At 44.0% G+C, this 23,773-nt stretch overlaps 1 protein-coding gene across 1 annotated transcript in view; it reads right to left on the bottom strand.

Moving 5' to 3' along the window:
- The window catches only part of CACNA2D3 (calcium voltage-gated channel auxiliary subunit alpha2delta 3), an 860,086-nt gene that overhangs the window by 467,125 nt on the left and 369,188 nt on the right, over positions 1–23,773 (bottom strand). The window contains exon 6 of the mRNA XM_078442942.2: positions 7,999–8,130. Within this exon, the coding sequence (XP_078299068.1) occupies positions 7,999–8,130 (132 nt within the window). The remainder of the gene's footprint in view (positions 1–7,998; positions 8,131–23,773) is intronic.

Here is a 23,773-nt window from a genome sequence, read left to right as displayed (position 1 = left end):
AGCTCAGTTGCTTTAAGGCCTGCTGGAGAGTGGGGACATCTTCAGTAACGTTTGTCTCTCAGGGAAGGACAGGACTCCAGCCCCTTCCCGTGGCTAATGATGAAATTAGCCAAGGTCATTTCTCACTGTCCCGCAAGTTGTTGAACCTGGCAGCATCACTCATAGACTTCGGGGCAGAGTCAGGCCATGTCTCTGGGTCCAGGTAACGCAATGTGTGTAGCATGGCAGGTAGGAGCTCAATACATTTCCATCTTAGAATATACACAGGCCTGGGGCGCTTGGGTTGCTCAGTTGGTTAAGCGTCCAACTTTGGCTCAGGTCATGATCTCATGGTTTGTGAGTTCAAGCCCCGCGTCGGGCTCTGTGCTGATAGCTCTTCAGATTCTGTGTTTCCCTCTCTCTCTCTGCCCCTCCCCTCCCCTGCTCGTGCTCTGTCTCTCAAAAATAATAAATAAACATTTTAAAAAAAAGAATATACACAGGCCTGTCTTCCCCTCACTCTTGTATTTACCATCAGGAATACTGGCCTGGCTTTCTACAACTGAAATGGGAAAAAATGGTCCTAATTATGCTGCATTACAAAGTTTGAATTTCAGGCTTTGAAGCCTGGGGAGTTTTCCCCATGTGTAAGATAGGATCCCATATCCTTCATCTTGTGGTTTGCAGACTGGTCGGGATACATCCAAGGTTAACATTCTCTATTTACAACTTGGTTTTTAAGAATAAAATTTCATTTAAAAAGAAAAGTGCTCCCTAAAAATAAGATAGCAAATCATTGTTTTCAACCATTAATGCTGCTCAGGAATGGATTTGAAAAACAGACATTAGAGTTAAGAAAATAAAAAGAGAAAACTGATTTTCACAGGAGGAAATCCTGACTCAGATGGTAGCAGTGGGAGTCTCCTTTCCAGTTACTGATGGCCAACTTTCTGGACCACACTGAAATAATAATATGTGTCTGAGATAACACTCCCAAATTATTACTCAGAAAACCATGAGATGGCCGTTTGTTACCCCAAAATCATTTTATTCTGTTCTCCTTGTACCTACATGTCCCACCTACAAATGGGCCTAATGTAAAGAGTTTCCTGTACCAAATCAGAAAACAGAAGTATGAGAAGCCCCTGCCAATTGAAGGTCATTAGGCAATGAAGGTAAAGTAAAACTGACATGATATTGCACACCAAGGGACAAAAACACAATTTATTTAAAATATAATGGAAGGGCACCTGGGTGGCTCAGTAAGTTGAGTGTTTGATTCTTGATTTTGGCACAGGTCATGATCTCACGGTTCATGAGATCAAGCCCCGAATTGTTCTCTGCACTGACAGAGCAGAACCTGCTTGGGATTCTCTCTCTCCCTCTCTCTGAGCCTTTCTCCTGCTTGCACATGCTCTCTCTCTCTCTCTCTCAAAATAAATAAATAAACATTTAAAATAAAATAAAATAAAATAAAATAAAATAAAATAAAACGGATACACTGCTTTGTGTAAAGCCAAGTATAGTTAGGATAGCATGGTCTTAACACACACTGAAATTCTACCCATGATGAGGCCAGGTAATGTTCCAATTTATAATTTCACAAAGAGTTGGCTTTAGCCCAAATAACGATAATTATTTTATAACGTGTTGACCCATGGTAGACCTTCAGCGGATGTTCGTTTCTCAAATTAAATTGTGGTGACTGTTCTTAGACAAGGACTGTGTCTGATCCTGCTTCACTCCTCCCCACTTTGCTGTCCTTCCTCCCCATCTCAGCCCCATCTCTGTGTGCCCCATTGGGACAAGAAAATGTGCAATTCTTTTTACAGTTCCAGCATTTAGGCTAGGGCCTGGGAGGAAGGGATTAATGACACTCAGTGCTCTCCTTTTGGATTGAGATCATCCCCCTGCACCTGCACGTGGGCTTGTAACTCCTTCTAAGCACTGCCCTACTAGGTGCTTTTTGAAAAAGTTGACATGAAATGAGTCTGTTGGGAAAACCTTATAAAGGATATAATTCCAAGGAAAGTGGAACAGATGGGACAACCCCAGAGCCTTGACTGGGAAGGACAGGCCTGGCCCCTGCCTGCCCTCAAGAAGCCTCATGCTGGGCAGGGAAGCTGGCAAAGGATAAGAAATCCCAGGAACCAGAGATGTCACAAAGGAGAAGTGCCTGAGGCTACATTAGTGTACAAAACGGGATTCCAATCTCTAATGGGAAGAAGGATCTTCTTCAAATTGAGAGCAGAATGATGGTATATTAGTTTTCTAGAGCTGATATAACAAAAGTCCTATAGATTGGGTGGCTCAACAGAAAAGAACTCTCTCTCAGTTCTGGAGGATAGAGGTCTAAAATCAAGGTGTCAACAGGGCCTAGGGAAGACCCCTCCCTGTGTCTTCTCAGTTTCTGCTGGCTCCCAGCAATCTTTGGTGATCCTTGACTTATTGCTTCATCACCCCAATCTCTGCCCCTGTCTTCCCTCTGTGTCAGTCCTCTCCTCTTATAAAGGTATCAGTCATACTGGATTTAGGGGCTACTCTAATTCAGTGTGATCTCATCCCAACTTACTTATTTACATCTGCAAAGACCTTAATTCCAAGTAAGGCCACATTCTGAGGCTCCAGGAGGACATAAATTTGGAGGGAAATATTATTCAACCCACTACATATGGGTAGGACTCATAAAACAAAAGTGGTGGCCACAGGGTGAACAAGAATATCCCAGGCATAAAGAATGAAATGTGCAAAGGTCCTGAGATTGAAAAGAGCATGTCAAGTTCAAGGAACTGGAGGAATTCTGGTATGGCTGTGCATAGAGAATGTCTCTGACAAAGGAAAGGAGCCTGGGTGGCAGCAGGAACCATGAGACCCAGGCCTTTCCTGGTCAGGACGTGAGGTATACATTGAGTGGGGATTAAGACAGTACCTTGAGACAGTTCTAGGCATAGTGGCCTAAGGTAGAACAATAAAGGTCATAAGTTGACTCAAGTCAGGACTGGATGAGCACCGAGGAGACATCTTGCCCAAACCAGGCACTTGGGTCAAAATTTTCAACTCATAGCAGGGACTCCAGTCTCTCAGAGTTCAAAAGATTTTCCTGAGATTGCCAGTTATGGCCATTGGCCTTATTTCCCAAATGCCATGTCACCATGCTCTTCCTTACACAGGCGTTACGTGAAGATGTCCTATGAGAAGTCCTCCGGGATGTCAGCATGAGTTGAATGAATAAAAGTAAAACCGGTTTCTATGCCATGGGATGGATACTGTGGGCCTTTAATCTGTTTATAGCATCTTGAATCCCATAAGTGGCTCAGCAGAGGCAGCATTTACCAAACTAATTGGACCACTGAGCCCTTCCTTTCCCAATCTCAAAACAAAATGTGTTTTTGGAGGCAAACATCAGGCAACCCTGTCTCAGCTGGTACTATCTCCCCTAGGATATATCAACTTTTCAGTATATAATTTTTTGTACACACAGATATTTTGAAACTGTTCAAAGAACTTTAAATCACCGAGAAATAACAGTTGGCTCATCTTAAATCTTTGAGAACCAGGAAATTGATACGTAGCCAAGAAGCACCCCATGAGCTATATAATTTCTGGAATTGCCACTATGCCTTTTGGGATCCCACCCAGGTTGGTTGGGGAATGAATCTCAAGATAAAAGGAATTATGTAGTCATTGGCTCAGGAAGACTTTGAGGAGGGAAGCAATAGAGAAAAGAAAGGGAGCATAGCTTTGTAATGTATTTATGCCAGTTCCCTACTTAGTCACTGTGTCCCACCGACTATAGCCAGTGACCAGCTTCTCACAGAGGCAGTAACTCTACTGTATCTGAGGAGGCAGGGCTGCTACTAACAGTGTGATGAGACCAATATGTCTGGTAGATTTTGGTCCACTGAATGATTCATTCACTCAAAAATATGTACTGAACACCTATACAATATGTTATTGTTGATGATGGTACCAGAGTGATAGCCAAATGTCTCTGTCCTCCTGGGGCAGATATCTTAGCAAAGGAGATGGGGATTGAAAGCCTGATGGCTCAGGATTACAGGCCAGAATTCATATTTTATAGATTAAGAACTGCCATAAGAACAAAGCATGAAAGAGGTGCTGAAAATATTAACACCATTACCAACTCCCTCCTATCCTGCTGGTGTGGCTTGGTCAGTTAACCCCTTGGTCTGCTTTCTCATTGGTAAAGTGCATTTTATAGTAGCCCCAGCCCATAGAATTATTGAGGATTAAACCAGACAATGCTTGTATAGACGCCTAGGACAGTGCTCAATAAATGATGGTCACTATCACTATGATCAGCATTAATATTAATATTATATTAATATTAACCGTACTCCCAAAGACGCCCAAGGATGATAATGAAATAAGCAGAGCTTTGATAAGGCCTGAGTAACAAATCCTGCAGAGCTCAAAGACCCGTTATCTGTATTTTGTTGCTGTTGTGGCTGTTGCTGTTCAGAAGAGCCTAACCAGAGTTCTCTCTCTGCTCAGTGAGACCTTTTTGTAATACAGGATCTAAAAGTAGGCCAGTACCTTGGAAACTGGGTATCAGACTACAAAAGTCTTTACCCATAGAGTTACACAGCTGAACATGCCAGCTACTAGCCACATGTGGCTGTTTAATTTTAGATTTAAGTTAACTGAAGTTAAATAAAACTCATATTTTAGTTCCCCTGTCTTTGCTAGGCACATCTCACATGCTCAATAGCCACATGTGGCCGTTGGTTACCATAACAGGTGCTATAGATATAGAACACTTATATCATCCAAAAGACAGCACATGGAAGTGTTGTCACATGGCTAAAGGCCCTACACTGAACTTGTAAAGGCCTGTGTAAATCTATTCAGAAAGAGACAACATCATCCCAGGTACTTTATTAGGTTGATGTTGACTAAAATCCCCCTTCGGAGAACTCCATGCTCCCACCTACAGAAGTTGAGATTGTCCTCCTTCTTAGTGATCCTCTAGCACCTTCTATTTCCCCCATGTTAGCATTAAACACACTGTACCATCATGACCTGTTCACCTGTCTGTCTCCCTCATGTTCCCTGTTCCTTTCTTTGGGGATCCCCGCCAGGCAAGGCCACAGTAATGTAATCCTGATCAATCCCCATGGTTTCAGATGGCTAGCTCTACCACTGTCCAGTCTCCCTCACTTGAGGCTGTGGGCATGTGACCCAGACCAGAATAATCCTTGGTCTTACATCTAAGCCACTAGGACAGATGCTCTCTCTTCCTCTGGGACCATAGTGAGAAATAATCCTGCAAGCACACAGCCATATTCCCCATCACTAGGAGATCACCTGCCAGTGAAACATGGTCAAAATAGAGGAAGGTGGAGAGGAAAGAGGGAAGGAAAGATTCAAAATCCAAATGACAATGCTGAATACTGGATCCAACCATGTCTCAAAACAGCACATTCCCTAGAATTCAAGTTACCTGAGCCAATAAATGTATTCCTTGCCAGAGCTAGCTAGAATGCAGTTTCTGTCACTTGCAACCAAAATCCTGAGGAATGCATTTTCCCACAAGAGGGAACTTCATGAGGGCAGAGACCTTTTCTATTAAGTTCACCAATTTAGCCTCCCATAGTGCTTAGAACAAAACAAGAACTCAGCACACACTGAATGAAGAATGAAGAAATATCCCTTCTCTTTAAGAACATGCAGACTTACCACTGATTCATACTATTATACCACTCTAAACATGGAACGAAGTTTCCTGAAGATAAAAAATCCTAGCAAAAAAATGTCCATGAGTCATTCTTCTAACAATCATTTTGTGTCCAAGAGACAAGAGGTGTGTTTTCTGTTCAGAACCAAGCACTGAGTGACCACAAGACATTAATAGGGCAGTGAGACACCATAGGACCATGACTCGTGTCTTTACTAGCACAGAAAAGACGCAGGAATTTTACAAAGTTAAAATTCTGCCACAAATGTCACAAACATGGTAAGTATTTCTGAGTCGATGGCTCTGACTGATTAAAAACCTTGTACATAAATTCATTTCCCCTGTTAGACACACCCTTCATGAGGATGTCCTTTTGTTATGAACTGGATGTTTGTCCCTGCCACCAAATTCATAGGTTGAAAACTAACATGACCCTGTGTGACAGTATGCAGAGGTGAGGCCTTCCGGAGGTACTTAGGTTTAGATGAGATCAGAAGGATGGAGCTCCCATGGTGGGATTAGTGCCCTTCTAGGAAGAGTAAGAAATACCTGAGCTTTGGCTCCCTACCATGTGCAGCTACAAGGAGAAGGTAGCCATCTGCAAGCCAGAAAGAGGGCTCTCACCAAGAACCAAGTCTGCCAGCACCTTGATCTTAGGCTCCCCAGACTCCAGAACTATGAGAAATGAACACCTGCTGCTTAAACCACCCAGTGTGTGGTATTTTGTTATGGCAGCCTGAGATGTCTACTGCACCCCCCCCCCCGTTTTTTTTTTTCAAATTTCCTCATGACCATAGTTTAAGGACTTCCTGCTGGCGGAGACAATAGATGATCTATGGTTTCTTCTTATTGGCTCCACCCTCATCCAAACACCACGTGGTAAGATGGTAAGAGGTCCCTGTAGCTTCGTCTATGGATCAGCCCTCCCCCGCGCTTTATTTTCAGCAACATCTGCGTTAAATTTGCTCTCTGTTGAGTGTATCAAAACAGATTGCAATTTGGTGACACTGGAACTTTAATAGACCACTGTTTATTATAACATTATCTTTACTAGGATGCTTATTGTTTAAATTTCTGTGAGCTCCAGGAGGAACCACGTGTGCCCCGCTGAACACAACTCTTGGGAAATGTCGAATAATCTGGCAAAGCAGACACTTGGCAGGCAAGTCTCAGGGGACAGATGCTGTGTGCAGGGCAAACGGCTCCTCGAGGCGGAGGCTGGCGGTCTCTGTGCCTCAAAGTGGGAAGACATCAGGTGCCTAGTCTTACTTAATGAAAACATAAAAGTCTCCACTTAATTGCTCCAAGATTATGCCGAGAGATTTTTCCTTCTTTTAGGTTGAGCTTGTTAATTTCTGCAGCTGTGATGTTGGCACAATTGCAGCCTCGAGTCCTGTTTTCACAACTTGTGAGCAAAATTAAAACTTCCCTTCTTAATTAAAATTCAAACCAAGCCAGAATTAAATTCTTATTGCAAAGCGGAGGTCTGGGGAGGCCTCAGGAACACCTGTTCCAAAGGTATGATGGACAAACTCTGATGAACATACCATCTGAGGGTGCTTTTGGCGGCCCTGAAGATGAGCTGGTGCCATCGGCGGTGCTTGGGCCAGTCCGAGCTCTTCCTCCGAGGCGGTCAGCTCTGGAGTGGGGAAACCTCAGTTCATAGTTTCCATTTCTCTTTTTTTTCTATTTTTTTTTAACATTTATTCATTTTTGAGAGACAGGGTGCAAGCAGGGGAGGGGTGGAGAGAGAGGGAGACACAGAATCCAAAGCAGGCTCCAGGCTCTGAGCTGTCCACACAGCGCCCGACACAGGGCTCAAACCCGCGAACCGCGAGATCATGACCTAAGCCGAAGTCAGACGCTGAACCGACTGAGCCACCCAGGCGCCCCTCACATGTTCCATTTCTTACCCCTTTGGTCAGAATTTAAAATTCAGCCCAATTATGACTTGTTCCTTTCCACGGTAATAACAATGATGATAGTAACTATAGTAGTAGTAATTGTAATAAAGCAAACTCTTGTCCAGAAAGATCAAATATGGTGTGTCTCACACCCCAACTCCTCACTTTTGGTGCAGCTTGATGAACTGCTCTATCGAGAAAGATGTGGAAACCACATGCAGATCTAAATGCCTGTGTGTGTGTGTACGGATGCCATGCTACCGCGCCTATCTGGACCATGACAATAGATATAACAGATTTGAATTTAATCTTTCATTTTCTCCTAATGGGAGAGGGAAAAATTTAACCCTGAACATGAAAGAAAAGTATCACAGGGTCATTAATCTCAATCGTAATTCTCAAGGCGGGGATACTCACCTGGATACTGCCTAAAAAAGCCCTTTGCACTTCCAAAGTACTGCCATATGAGAGACGGGTCACGATCAAAGTTATCTACGAAAACTTTGTTTAGGGATTCGGACCAATAAACCCCATTGACGATTGCTGGGTCTGAAAAGAAACAGAGAGAAGAGAAAGTTACAAACCAAAGTGAGAGAGAACCCCGGCTGGCGTCCCTTGGAGCTGGCAGATAGCAGCAGCATGAGACTCATCTTACAGGAAGCTGTGAAGAAAGTTATAGCTTCCCAAACATTTAGCTCCTGGGAACTCCATACATCAGGGATTCCTCATCCTGCCCAAGCCCCCAGAGCCACCCAGGAGCCTTTATTGATGACTCCTTACTTGAAAAATACATCCCTTTATTTGTAACTTTCAACCTTGTACAGCACAGAGTTCTTGAGAAAGCAGAGAGAGACCTTCTCAGCATTATTTTCCACCTTTTGCCTCTCCTGGGTCAGAACCCAGCAATAAAAACAGGAAAAATGTGTTTTCTCTCACTGCAATGACCTCAGCCAACATGGTCCTGTTCCAATTCTCTTCACCTCTGACTTAGAAGTTTGCTTTTTTTAAAAATAAATAAATAAATTGCAATTACATAACTACATCTCTCTACCTCTTTTGTTCAGCAAATGGTGAACTCCAGGAGGGCAGGAACCATTTCATGTGGTCTTCTGCTGTGTCCCTTTGACTAGCACATGGCAGAAATTCCAGACATTTATGGACACATGAAGAGATGAATGGATGGGGGTGTCTGGATGGCTCAGTTGCTTAAGCATTGGACTTCAGATCAGGTCACGATCTCACGGTTCGTGAGTTCGAACCCCACGTCAGGCTGTGTGCTGACAGCTCAGGGCCTGAAGCCTGCTTCAGATTCTGTGTCTCCTTCTCTTTCTGCCCCTCCCCTGCTTGTGTTCTGTCCTGTTCTCTCTCTCCAAAATTAACATTAAAAAAATTTTTTTAAAGAGATGAATGGATGGGTAGATGAATAAAACAAAGGTTGCTCATCACAACTGTCTACTCTTCTTCCCTTGTGATCCCATGAATAAATCTCTTTTCTTCACCCTTGGCAGCCCAAAGCTAACTCTTTGCCTTCTGTCCACAGATAAAAATTAAGGGCAAAGGCAAAGAAGGACAATAAGTATTTTTTTTTTTTGGCATAGTGGTTGAAGAAAGATGGATCACTAAGGATGCTTGGTGACCATCCACTTTTTCTTAAACTTCTTAAGATCCTGTTTCAAAATGATTCCACATAAAGCATAATTCTGTTAAGAGGGGAGATCACCATCCAGTCCCAGCATGATGAGCGTAAGAATGACAACAGGGTGAGCATGTTAATGATGAGGAAGAGGAGGGGAAGGAGCAGAAATCTTTACTGAGTCTCTCCCATGGTGCAAGCACGTACTTAGCTCATCTCCCATTGCCTCTACCACAGCCCTCCAAGACAGGCGCCATTAGTAACTTCCATGCTCCACAAGTAGAAACGGAGTACCAAGAAGTTAGGTTCTTTCCTAAAAGCATCCAACTCATCAGTGACAAAGCTTCTGATCTGTGATTTATAAATGGGATAATAATACACATCTTAAAGGGCTATTTGAAAGGCTAAACAAATCTACAGAAGACGACAAACAGCAAAAGGCATTCAGAAAGTCATCAATGGAGCAATTCCATTCACCTGGATTCCAACACCCTCAACAGAACTTCCTGTGGGACCCCAAGTCACAGAAATCCCACCATGGCATCTTTATTCCAAAGATTCCTGCATTCTACACCAGGGGGATAAAGACAGATTTGGTCACTCTAGTCCTCAAGTTGCATAGTAAGCCAATTAACAAAATAATGCTAGAAATGGTCATGTGAATTAGGTACAGTGACAAGGAAACTCACTGTTGGCACAGTGCACCCCATCCCTCCTCCACAGTGGCCTGCCCATTGCCAGACTGCTGCCCCCAAGATGCCCATCTGAAGAGGTCTGAGAAAGAGCCCACAAAATGGCGCCTAACCCAGCAGGCAGACATGGTGTCTTATATTGTCTTACCTCCAGCCTGTCTTATTCTTTCAGATTGCTTACCCAGATTCCATAGACAAGTGGGATTCTGAATCTCACCTCAACGTAAGTGCTCAAACTCTTATAAACTAGAGTAAACCACATCATAGGCTCGGAGAGTGAAAATGACCAATTCAACCTTTTACCACAAAGTAATTTTGAGAAAGACTTTATCCTCACAATCCTGGAAAATGGAACCCTTTTTTGCTCCTGTACAAGCTTGACAATAATTACTGTGACTCACTCCTTGTTACAAAAGCCACTGAAATTAATCCACAAAGATGTAAATACAATAATGACACTGAAAACTCCATGGTTCTTGCCTCCTCCATCAATGGCCTCAATTATGTTGCCATCATATAAAAACTTTCCACAATTAGAAGCAAAAATTCCATTTCCCTCACTCACTGTCTCAACATGTTAAGCAGTCAAACAGTTTCCAGTTAGAGATTCTTTTTTCTTGACTGTGATTTCTTTGGGGGTAGTAAAAGGCCACTCATACCCCAAGGTGGTCCTAGAAACTTAGGGTTGCCCCTTGGGGACCTGTGAGCACCTTCAGAAATGCAAAAAGAATTGTGATGGTCAGAGGTTATTTCAACAATCATTTTGACACTAAATGTCGCTCTGAAATTATGCCTCTTTAAGAAAAGGGGGCTTTGATTTTCCCAGGGCACGGTGAACAAGGGCAGGAGAATCACTAAAGAATATGGTCTAGTTAAAATGAGGGCTGTGTTACACACACCTATTTGATCAAATATTTGAGATAACATGTCCTCTGGCTTGTAAAACAATCACAGTATATTGATTTCACAATCTTGCTTAGCAAGCAATTTTAATAGAAGGGAAAATCTCGAAATGCTGTCCATTATTCATCATCTAAGAGATGAAAAGAAACAGGAAAATGCTAACGTTATAAAATGGGGCCTGCATCTAAATATCTGGGTTAAAACAGACACTAAAACATAAGTTAAAAATGGTTTTCCCAACATCACTGGCAGAGAGCAGAAATGAAAGAGCCCAAAGGGTCAGTGCCACCCATCATATCCTGCTTACCCAGGTCCTCAGATCCTTCCACTGTCTACTGAAGAGGAGGTGAACATGACACTGTGGGCCGCATCCCAGCCAGATGTTCCCTCTATGGCTGCTGAGCAGGTGTGCTTTTTTAAGGTCACTTGCAAAAACGACAGCATCCTCCTAAGCAGTAGGTTTCCCTTCTACTTGTGTGTGTTTTGTTTCTAACTTTGTTGAAAAGCCCTCCCCCTCTGCCTCATTTAGCATTCTTCAGGAGTCTCAGACTAATCTGAGCGTGGGTTTCACTTCCACCCCTAGTCTTCTTAGGAGGTTAATGTATTGTATTAGTTTCCTGTGGCTGCTATAACAAATTACCACAAACCGAGTGACTTAAAACAGAAGAAAAGTATTCAGGAGGCCAGAAGTCCAAAATCAAAGAATTGGCAGATTGGGTTCCTACCAGGGGCTCTCAGGGAGACTCTGTTCCACGCTGCTCTCCTGGCCTCTGGTGGTCATCAGCAACCCTTAGTGCTTCCTGCTTTATAGACACAATCGCTCTAATGTCTTCCTCCGTCTACCCGCGCCTTCCCTTTGTGTATCTCTGTGTCATCTCTTTCTTTAAGGAAACCAGTCACTGGATTTAGGGTCCACCCTAAACTCCAGATGAGCTCATCTCAAATCTTTCACTTAGTTACATTTGCAAAGACTCTGTTTCCATATAAAGTCACATTTGCAGGATGTACTAGAGGTCAGGACTGGGGCATATTTTCCGGAGGCCACCACTCAACCCCCTGCATGTATTCAGACTCCCTTAATTATGCTACATAATATATCCATATTTCATGGTCTGTATATGTTCTTTTTAAAATCTGAGTTTCATATGGGTAGGCCTTTTTCCTAGTGAAGGATCCTTTTAATGGAAACAGTTCAAATTTTCACGTCTGCATTATAATTTTACGAGCTTACCATTCTTCTCAATCTCTGTTGATAGGTCCTACCTACAAGGCTCTCACTTGGACTAAACTCATTTCCCTTAATGCCTCATGTATGTGTCAATGCCCAGTTTTCTGCTCAATACAGTGAGCTCCATGTCACATGGTCATTTTCTCCAATGTCCCTGTCCATTCGGTGTCAACTTATTATTCACAGTGGTCAACGTGAAGTCCGGCAATAGCAGTTCTGCTTCCTGCTTCCTCTACCTTCTGAGAGATTAAATTACCTCCAATGCCAGTCAGAAATTTATCAGATGTTCAGCTTTTTAGTAGAACAGACTACAAGCAGATGTTTGGAGAGTAAGAGTCCCACACCACCTTTGTGATCTATTTGCAATTTGTATCTGAAAAGCAGCTCACACGTCCCTGCTCTGTCTTTATAATGTACCATATAACCCGTAAAGAATTTGTAGTTTCCTTCTTTTATTTCCACCCAAATAACTGCTCTCACCTGTGCTTCCCCATCCCTCAACAAGTTTGCACTTCGCTACATGGGGGTTTTCTGATGTTACGGATGGCCGATGTTCTCTCTGCATCCTCCCCAACACACTCACACACTTTTCCATTTCTGTTCTGTATCTTTGAGTGGGTAGCCCCTCTTGTCATCCTCAGTCAATCAGCCCTTTGGGTTCAAGCAAATTAACGCACGTAAAGCACTCAGCACAGCAACTGGCACACACAAAATGGTCCATACACATTGGCCATTATTTATGCCAGGCGTGAGGAAATAAATAAGGTCCCAAGAAGATCACCCCACTTCTTCTATCCCTGTTCTCTGCAGCAAGAGTCCCTGCACAGCATCTTAATACTACAGCATGCCAGTGTGAAATGCAGGCTTTGGAGTTGGGAGTCTTGGATATGAGACCTCACTTGGCACTTGTCAGTTAGTGGCCTTGGGCTTGTGACTTAGCTTCCCTGAGCCCCATTGTCTTCTTTGACCAGAGTGGCTCTCACTCAAAGGTTTCTCAGAAAAGGCACATAGGGTGCTCAGCAGAGGGAGGGCTCTGTTACCATCAGGGGGTACATCAGTAGTCACAGCTCTGGGGTGGGTCCCCTGCTCCCCATCCCAGGCAGTTCCGCTCTCCTATAGCTATCCAGATTAAACTTCACCTAAGCCTCTTCCTCCCTTCCTCCAATTATCAGGGCAAGGTACTCTTGACAACTCTTACATTCATTTGTTCATCCAATGAATATTCACTGAGTACCAACTACATTGGGCATTCAGCAGTGACCCAGGCAGACCATGAAGTGGACATTTCGGTCTGAGGAGGGGTGACAATGGGCACATAAATGAAGGTTCCAAACAGAAGTGGGTGTCACAAAGAAAATAAAAAGGGATGATAGGCTTGAGAGTTACCAGGTGTGGAAAGGGGAAAGGGGAGTTACTCTAACTGGGTGGTCCAAGATGACCTCTTTGAGGAGAGAGCTGAATGCTGAGAAGGTGTCAGTTTAAAAACACCTTGGCCAGCAAAAGCTTTGAGGCAGAGTGAGTAGCAAGGGCAAAGGCCCTGAGCCAGGAAGAAACCTGTGTCCTGGGAAACAGCAAAACAGCGAGTGTCGTTGAGGCCCCGTAAGCAAAGGGGAAGAGGTTTGAAATTGGGCTGGCAAGATGGGCAGGCCACGGTGAAGGTCTTAGCAGATGGACAAAGTTTCCTGCCAAGCATACATTTTCTCACAGACATAATCTGTGCTCCACCAGTGCCAAGGTTCACTACGCTTTTATTCATGGTTCCAAAATCAAATTTCTTGTCTTATGAAATCTATAGCCAGCATAGCCTACTTCCTTCAAGCAATCAGGATCTTTACGGATGCCTTAGCACTTGGGTTTCCTCTCCAGACCTCAAAGTCACCTGATACGCTCACCATCTTTTTTCTCAATATCATTTATTCTCCAGTGAATTAGCAGCATCACTGTATTAATTTAAACTTGACATTTTCTACCACAAAATATGGGTCCATTTCTAGTGAATCTGAGTGTCCATGAATAATTACAGGCTAATCTAGAATTACAAACCACTGTTAACCCAAAAACCATTGAAGGGAACGGTCTGAATTCATGTTCAACTGGGTTTCTGAAGCGTGGCCCTTGTAAAGAAGGTTATTTCCTGCCTGAACAAGCTAGAGGAAGGGTCTTAGGTTTGACTAAAGGTCTTTGAAGAGGTGTGACTCCTGGATGTGAAATCACAGCAGGCACAGGGGACTGAGTCCACACAAGAGCTCTTCTACAGTGTCGCACATTGAACCACACACAGAGGGAGAATGGCTGGAGAGTCTTTGTGTCTCCCATTTCAGCAAGTAAATGCTATCTCTCATTCATTCTAAATAGGTCATAGATTAAATAATGAGTAGTTTTGATGCTAATTATCAAGCACTTATATATACTGGAAAAAAGCCACTAATGTGTGTTGAATTATAAAATAGACTTATTTGCCAAACATTTCCCCTTCCTCTAAACTTAGTGACGCGCTACATATTAAATGCAGGTTGCTTTCCACAAAGCTGGAGTCAATTTCTGGCAGTCCTGAAACCAAAGGGATGAGGAGGATTCATGGTCCAATGCTGAATCACTCTGCATGGATCTGGAAAGCAAAATGAATGGGAAACACACTTACCAGTTTGGCAAATCCCAGAAGGTGCTGGACACCGTCTCAGACTACTGCCTCAGCATGATAGATGTCAGGATTAATTGCCCAGTGAGATTTCACATCAATGACTCCATTTGTTTGTGTGATTTTTTGTTTCTTTGTTTTGCCTTAAATATATCAACTTTAAATGGCCCTCCTCCCTTAACATACTTTAAATTTTGTGGAGAAATTCCCATTTCTCCCTCCTCATCACTCTTATTACCCTGGAATAAATCATTTTCAAGTCTTTGTTGGAGATATTAAGAAGAAGAAAATTATATGACAGAAATCAAAGTATAACGATGATGATGACAGCAGCAGAGGCTGCCATTTCTGGAACACTTGCAACGGGCCACGTACTATGCAGGATGGCTACCAACTGCTCTTCCTACCCCATTTTCCACATGAGGAAATTGACCCTTGGAGCACTGAAGTTCATTTCCCCAGGACATCATCACCTTACCCACGGGAGAGATTAGCTACGTTCCTCATCTAAACTATTAGATGAAAGATGACTTGCGTGGAGGCGTTGAACTCTATTTACTGCCTACCAGACAGTAAGTAGAGGGAGGGAAAAAAGGAAGGCACAGGACGTGTAGTCTAGACACCAGGTAACAGGTGGCTCACAGCAGGCTGCCTGTCCCCAGCTGTCAGCAAATGAATGGAGTGGGTGGTCCCTGGAGAAAGGGGCTGGGATCAGGATGTCTTCAGGCAGGGCTGGACACGGCATCTTTGCACCTAATAATGCTCAGGATGTGTGCATGAGCTCAGGAGGACACGGTGAATGAAGAGAGGGTAGTGCTGGGAACCAATTCAGAGCTCTCTGCGAGAGTCCCCTTATGCATCCACCTTGGGTTCTCTGCTGCAGAGCCAGAGCCACCAGGGAAGGTCTTCTGTCACCACCTGCATTTGGATTTGGGGTCTGCTTGCAGAGGGGACATTTACAAGGCATAAAATCTTGAATAACACACTCTAGAGTGAAGATAAGCACATCTCAAGAGGCTTCTGATTCTAAAATGGCATTTATGATAAATTGTAATTAAGCCAGTATTCACTAGCTAATTTAAAACACCTCTGTCTTCAGAGATCATTTTCTCACTAACCAAGTCTCCCTTCAGGTCTGTAATGAAAAGCCGAAGAACCAGAGCCTCATTCCTTCTTGGGGATTTACTCTGGTTGGAAAGGGAACAAACCTCATCTTGCACAGGTTCAGAGATGGAGTGAGCACGGAGGCACCATTTTCCTACCACAGTACCAGAACAACAACAGCCTTGCAAATCCCTCATAGCGGTTCCCTGGAGCTCAGCATCCTGCTTGAAAATCTGTGCTACGTAACACAGCTAGACCACTCAGCTTGCTCCAGAAGCATCAGTCGTTCCTGCTAACCCATCACACGGAGACTGTACCCCACTGCATGGTGCCCCAAGATGCTCTGGTCTGGCCCAGGATCGCTTTTCAAATCCACTTCCCTTCCAGCCTCCAGCATCCACCCACATCTGCCCCTGGCCAAGCTCACTAAGGCTTCTCCGTTCTTGTATTTTAATTATTCCATTTATAGCAACTAGTTCTACTACCACTGGACAACCTGGTTAAAAGGTGTACATCATGTACTCATTATAGTATGGATTGTTTATTCATTCATTCAGAAAACATTTGCTGAATGCCAGGAACCATGCTAGGATTTGGGGATAAAATAGTGGGCAAAACCAGACATGGCCTTTAACCCAACGAAGCATACAGACCAGTAGGGGAGGCAGACAACCCAGTAATTACCTAATTGTGTATAAATTTACAGTCATGATTAGTATAAGAAGGGAAAAACACAATGTTAGGAAACATGCTCTTAGGGGAGGTCCTGCTAGCCCAGATTTGATGGAGCTGGAATCTTCAGAATGAATAGTCATTCAGAGGGGAGGGGCAAGGCACTGCTGGCGTTGCCAACTCTAAGTTTAAATACCCACAGTGCTGAGGACAGAAAGGAGGCTGGGGTAGGTGGGAGCAGTCAGGGCCAGGGGACCAGGCAGGGCCTTGAAGACCCTGGCTGCAGTCAGCTGTCAATCTCAAGAGCCATGGAGGCCCCTGGAGGGCCCAAAGACAGGGCAGTAACACCCTTGCCATTTGAAGAGGCAGGTGGCCGAGGGTGGAGGGAGTGTGTATAGAGGCTCCTGACATAACGGTGCTTGCACTAGAATGACAGAGTGTGAGAAAGTCAGTGGTAAGTAGAGAGAAGGAGCTCAGCAAACATGTGAGGGTCCAGGTTTTGCACTCTGAAAGCCAAGGTAGAAGCCCTCTTCGTCACAGTCCCAGTATCTAAGCGGGGAGTCCCCAGCAGCAGGGAGCCTGGACAACACCCTCCTGAGCACCGCACCGAGGGGGAGTTAGCCCAAGGGGAGCTGGCATGCTCCTCACATCGCACACAAATGGGAAAATCTATTGATGGCAACAGGGAAAACTATGTCCCCAGACAGCTAGACTGTCCCAGATTTGCTACCACCGACTGTTCTGTTGTAACAGTCCTCGGAATGTACGTCCTTGTCTGCCATTCTTGCAGCACGCCTCTCACTGACAGACGTTATTCATAAGCAGCATGAAAGAATGGGAACCAATAAGAATGGGAAATCCTCGACCACCCACATCCGGGTATTGCAAACGTTCAGTGAGGCTCTCCTTCTGGGTACAGCTATGCATCCACATGGCCCCAGCTGCCCTCACCCTCATTCTCCATCTCATGGCTCCTGGGAAGGCCCATACTGTTTCTGAAAGATGAGGCAACTGAGTCCGGTGAGGGGAGGCCACGCAGCCAGGGAGGAACTAGGCTGTCCCTTCACCTAAAGTGTTCCTTAGCAGTGGGATTTATGACGCTCAGCCCTGGGCCTCTACCCCAAAATCACTCCTCTTCAAAGTAAAGCCAAATAAAATCTTACCCATCAGTCAATAAACACTTAAAAAAAAATCTAGGGTATTTGAAACCTTGTCCTATGTTCTGGGGCTCAGTAGGGGGACATAAAGAAACAATTCTGGAGAAAACTGATGTTATGACAAGTCACACGCAATAAAAGACAACCCCAGTGGGAGAATATATAGCTGTCATCCTTTAGTAAGAACCCATTCCTGATATTCACACAGAAAGTCTCCTCTAATTTCAACCTTTGGGAAGAGAGAAAGAAATTTAAACGTTCCTTCTTTCCATCTTCTGGACAGGCCTGGTTCCCAGTAAAATATGATTTTGTGGAGCCTGCCATCTGTACTGATGCTATCAGCTTTTTATTGATATTTAATATAAACAGAACCCCAAGGCTAGCAGGTACCCTGACAGGGTCTGAAATATAATTGCCAAGGAACCATACAAATGCGTGTAGCAATTAAAGAACTGTCAGGGATATTGCTGGTGTGGACACAGAGCTGCGGGCTGGATGAAGGAGGGATGTATGCAAGCAGGGAGGCAGAGAGAGCAGAGGGCTGTGGGAAGGAAACGGGTGGGAGACTCGCACATCCCTCCTGCAGCAGGCCCAGAAATCCCACACAGGGAGATAAGGGGATTATGGACATTCAAAAAGGGAAATGAAGCTGGGTTTGACTTGGTGTTTGTTTTCACCACACAAAGACCAAGAGCCAGCTCTCCTGCCTCTGCTCTGAGTTTTATACTGCAGAGACAACATGCAGCCAGTCTTGAGTCCAGCTTGGGTGGGGGAATCCCAGGACAGGGCATAGGAAGGAATTTGTTTTCTGCACGGCTTTTAAGAGTTGTCATAGTGGCAGAAGGCTGAAAAACTGGCTGTGGCTAAGAAAGATGGGGTGCATGGAGATGAAAGGGGAGTTCTGAGTGAGGAAGAAGGAAAGACAGGCCAGTTGGAGGGCCAGGGCCAACAGAAGAGGAATCTGAGCGCAGCCTTGAGGAGGACCAAGGAATGCTTTTTGCCAGTTCTGGTTGCAAAAGCCCTGCCCACACCTGTGGCTAGTACTGACTTCACAGGGAACCCAGCGGTGGTGGGGATGGGGATGGGGACGGTCACGGGGATGGAGGTGCAGACACGATCTCCACCCCGTACCAGGATCTCTAGTCATCCTTTGAGGGGCCCTGGAGCTTTGGCTTTCGTGACTGGAAGACATGGGGTGAGAAAGGGAGTGGTACTTAATGAATGGCTTGGGTTCGGGGATCAGAAGAACCAGGTTTAGTAACAGAACCATTTGTCATAATTTGCTCTTGAATTCCTAGGAGAGGAGCACCTTTTCAAATGGAATGCTGCTGCCAGAGATCTGGGCTGCAAATAGCCAATGGGGTAGTAGAATAAAGGAATCTTAATCTCCTCCTTCTTGAACCATGGATGGAGAGGGGTTTATGCCCTGCCCTCACCCCTTCCCAACATACACGCACACATATGAGCAACACGTGCACACACACACACACCCTACAACCCGCCCTAGACAAGCGCTTTTGAGTCGAACACTAAGGAACTTGTAAAGACTTTAGTAGTTAACATATTTCTTGGGGTGCCTGAGTGGCTCAGTCAGTTAAACACCTGACTTCGGCTCAAGTCATGGTCTCGCAGTTTGTGAGTTCGAGCCCCGCATCGGGCTCTGTGCTGACAGCTCAGAGTCTGGAGCCTGCATCAGATTCTGTGTCTCCCTCTCTTTCTACCCCTCTCCCACTTGTGCTCTGTCTCTCTCTCTCAAAAATAAATAAACATTAGAAATGAAAAAAAAACATACTTCACAATGTTAAAGAAGTTTTAACCAACACATAGAACCACAGATACTCAGATCATTACTCAGAATGGGGTTATTTTTACTTAGAAACAAAGAGTTGATTTAAAGGAAGGCATTAAGGAATCATACAGGTGCTGGTAGAAACAGGTGAAATCATGAGTGTGGCCTGGGAATGACCGGGGCTGGGAAAATGCAGCTCCAGTGGCTCCAAAGAGCAATGCCCACCATCTCCTCCCACATATCCCCATGTAGGAAACTCACCTCAAAGCCTTAACAGTGTGTGGGATGACAGGGGACATAGGCTCCCATTCCTCATTTTAAAAAGTTGTGTGGGGTGCCTGGGTGGCTCAGTCGGTTAAGCGGCCGACTTCGGCTCAGGTCATGATCTCGCGGTCCGTGAGTTCGAGCCCCACATCGGGCTCTGTGCTGACAGCTCAGAGCCTGGATCCTGTTTCAGATTCTGTGTCTCCCTCTCTCTCTGACCCTCCCCCGTTCATGCTCTGTCTCTCTCTGTCTCAAAAATAAACGTTAAAAAAAAATTTAAAAAGTTGTGTTTTTTTCTTCAATAAAATATAAATACATCCTTTATGTATCCCTTCTCTCAACCTGACAAACTCCTGAAGGCATTCAGACCCAAGAATATAAAAATGTAGATGTGGTCGCATCATGAAGGGCATTCCAAGTTCTACACCCTGAGAGTGTGTAAGCAGGAGTCAGAAATCATCTGAGAAAGTGCAGAAAGAAGCCCCAAGAAGCAGATCGTGTTCTCTGCTCGTAAACTGCAGGGAAGATCCGCCCCCCGCCCCCACACACTCCACCCCCCGAGCTCCTGGGAGGAAGCCAATTTCATGCCAAGGTGGTTTTGATGGATATGGCACCAGGGGGCTGGGTTCACATGGCTAGAACATTATAGGAATTTGCTTTTGATGCCCAATTTCATGTGAAGATCGCAGGTCGTAAACTCCCCTGGACTCTACCACTGGAAGTTCAGACTACTCCCCAAAGCATGACACACACTGAGAATAATGCCAGCTGCCAATAATGTTGACCAAGTACTATTAACAATAAGGTTCCAGCTGTCTTTCCACCCGGTCATCCTGCAAACACTTTCATTGGTTATTTCTTGTCTTGCTGAACAATAGCATTTGGACTCAATTAATTGAGACCAAATGATTGACTTTATGGACCTTAGTAGCAGTGCTCACTGACTCCCAAGTGGCCCCTCCTCTTGTTATGAAACATCGCAGGGAATAGGTTTAATTCTGTTACGTGATTTATCACTAGAATAACCATACTGTTTATCATCCAAACCAAATCCCTTTTGATAAGGGGGCCCCTTTTTATTAATATAGAGAGATAAGCAGTATCAAGTAGGTCTATCCTTGGCAAGCCAAAACAGACAAGTACCCCATTTAGAACTCACCCCATTCCACAGAGAATGGAACTGAGTGACTGTGTGTGTGCCTGTGCGTGTGTGCAATTTGATCTCTGATGTGATCATGATTGCTTAAGCAAAAAGGGTTAGAAGCAAGAAATCATTCCTGAAATAATACATCAAACGCTTACTTTTAATACTTGGCCAATCATTGCATGTAGGATCATGGCCTTTTGAGCACTGAGGCAGTTTGCTAGCAGTGGGCATTCAGCATGCTTTAGACACAGCCAAACTGTTTAACTGATGGGAGAAGAGCTGAAGAACATTCATTAACCCACTACATTGCTTAACTGGAGGTTACTCAAGAGTGTTCTACTGTAATTAAATCAATGCACCCTCTATTTCTTCAAGTTGGGAATCTTTTCAATTTAAAGAACCAAACATCCTACTCAAAATACCTTAAAAGATATTGGCTTCTAGAACTAAGAAGATGACGGGTAGGAATGGTTAAGGGGTAGACTTATCCCAAGATGGCCAATTATTTCACCAAGGACCCAGTTACTTTCTTTCTGTCCTGATTCCCACTGAGTTGGCTGCATCCTCAGACCCTTCCTCTCACACAACTGGCCCTTCTCCCTACAGCCTTTGCCCCAGCATCTCCGGCCGTTCCTTTCATAGGGTCACAAAACTGCTGCAGCACTTAGAGCCATCAATCGTTTCCCCACTCTACTCAGGGGTAGAACGTGAAATCTCCAAATGTCTCCTTACATTTATTGACTTTGAATATTGTAAACCCATCCCCGAACAAGTCAGCATGGGATGGGGATGGGGCATGCTGATCCACCTGCTTGAACCTGTTAAGTCCTGGGTCTGATTTCAAGTCCAACATCCATAAAGGATGGGTCCCAAAAAGAAATTCAGGGTGCCACTGGCAACAAGAGGAAGGTAAAAGTGCCAAGCCATAAACATCTCCTCCAAGGTTCTGATATGGTCACAAACACCCAAAAAATCAACTCCGAGGCCACAAAACCCATGTGACTCAGTATTTCCCCAACTACTAATTCACCTAAAGAATTTAAATTTGGAGGGACCATTTCCCAAGTGAAGCATTTCTATACCATAATGGTATACAAGAGGTATGTTGAGCATTCTAAAACTGCGTGGCAGACAGAAGGAACTTTATCAAGGGAAGTTTAATGCAAAAAGATAGATCTCTTGGGATGCAAAGAAAAAAATCAAAGAAGAGAAAAAGAAGTATTTCATGGGAAATAATGCTACAAGTCCAGCAGATTACATGCTACAAATAACAATGAAAAAGAAGAATATATTCCTACTAACATAAAACCAACAAGACCAGACATATTTAACAGGAACTGCACCCAAAGAGGAAGAAGTCAGTTGCTACAAAAATGATGTATGATCTTTGGTTAGGTTTATTCCTAGGTATTTTATGGTTCTTGATGTAAAAGATCCGTATGCTGAAACCTATAGAAAGCTTATGAAGGAAATTGAAGAAGCTACAAAGAAATGGAAAAACATTCCATGCTCATGGATTGGAAGAATAAATATTGTTAAAATGTCAATACTACGCAACGCAATCTACCCATTCAATGCAATACCAATCAAAATTGCACCAGCATTCTTCTCGAAGCTAGAACAAACAATCCTAAAATCTGTATGGAACCACAAAAGACCCTGAATAGCCAAAGTAATATTGAAGAAGAAAACCAAAGTGGGAAGCATCACAATCCCAGACGTTAGCCTCTACTACAAACCTGTAATCACCAAGACATCATGGTATTGGCACAAAAACAGACACACAGATCAATGGAATAGAACAGAGACCCCAGAATTGGACCCACAGATGTATGGCCAACTAATCTTTGGCAAAGCAGAAAAGAGTATCCAATGGAAAAAAGACAGTCTCTTTAACACGTGGTACTGGGAGAACTGGACAGCAACATGCAGAAGAATGAAACTAGACCACTTTCTTATATCACTCACAATAATAAACTCAAAATGGATGAAGGACCTGAGCATGAGACAGGAAACCATCAGAACCCTACAGGAGAAAGCAGGAAAAAATCTCTTTCACCTCAGCTGCAGCAATTTCTTACTCAACACTTCTCCAAAGGCAAGGGAATTAAAAGCAAAAATGAACTATTGGGACCTCATCAAGAAATAAAGCTTCTGCACTGCAAAGGAAACATCAACAAAACTAAAAGGCAACCAATGGAATGGGAAAAGATATTTGCAAATGACATGTCAGACAAAGGGCTAGTATCCAAAATCTATAAAGAACTCACCAAACTCCACACCCGAAAAACAAATAATCCAGTGAAGAAATGGGCAGAAGACATGAATAGACACTTTTCTAAAGAAGACATCCATATGGCCAACAGGCACATGAAAAGATAGATGCTCAACCTCACTCCTCATCAGGGAAATACAAATAAAAATCACACTGAGATACCACCTCACGCCAGTCAGAGTGGCTAAAATGAACAAATCAGGAGACTATAGATGCTGGAGAGGATGTGGAGAAACAGGAACCCTCTTGCACTGCCGGTGGGAATGCAAACTGGTACAGCCGCTCTGGAAAACAGTGTGGAGGCTCCTCAAAAAATTAAAAATAGACCTACCCTATGACCCAGCAATAGCACTGCTAGGAATTTACCCAAGGGGTACAGGAGTGCTGATGCAAAGGGGCACATGTACCCCAATGTTTACAGCAGCACTTTCAACAACAGCCAAATTATGGAAAGAGCCTAAATGTCCATCAACTGACTAATGGATTAAAAAAAAAAAAAAAGATGTGGTTTATATATACAATGGAATAGTACTTGGCAGTGAGAAAGAATGAAATCTGGCCTTTGGCCATTGGGTATTAGGCTAAGTGAAATAAGTCAGGCAGAGAAAGACAGATACCATGTTTTCACTCATGTGGATCTTGAGAAACTTAACAGAAGACCATGGGGGAGTGGAAGGGGGAAAAAAGCTA

This window comes from Panthera onca, chromosome A2 (assembly GCF_046562875.1).
Source record: "Panthera onca isolate mPanOnc1 chromosome A2, mPanOnc1 haplotype 2, whole genome shotgun sequence".
Taxonomy (NCBI): Eukaryota; Metazoa; Chordata; class Mammalia; order Carnivora; family Felidae; genus Panthera; species Panthera onca.
The sequence above is the reverse complement of the archived record's forward strand: the minus strand, read 5'-3'. Positions and strand labels throughout refer to the sequence as shown.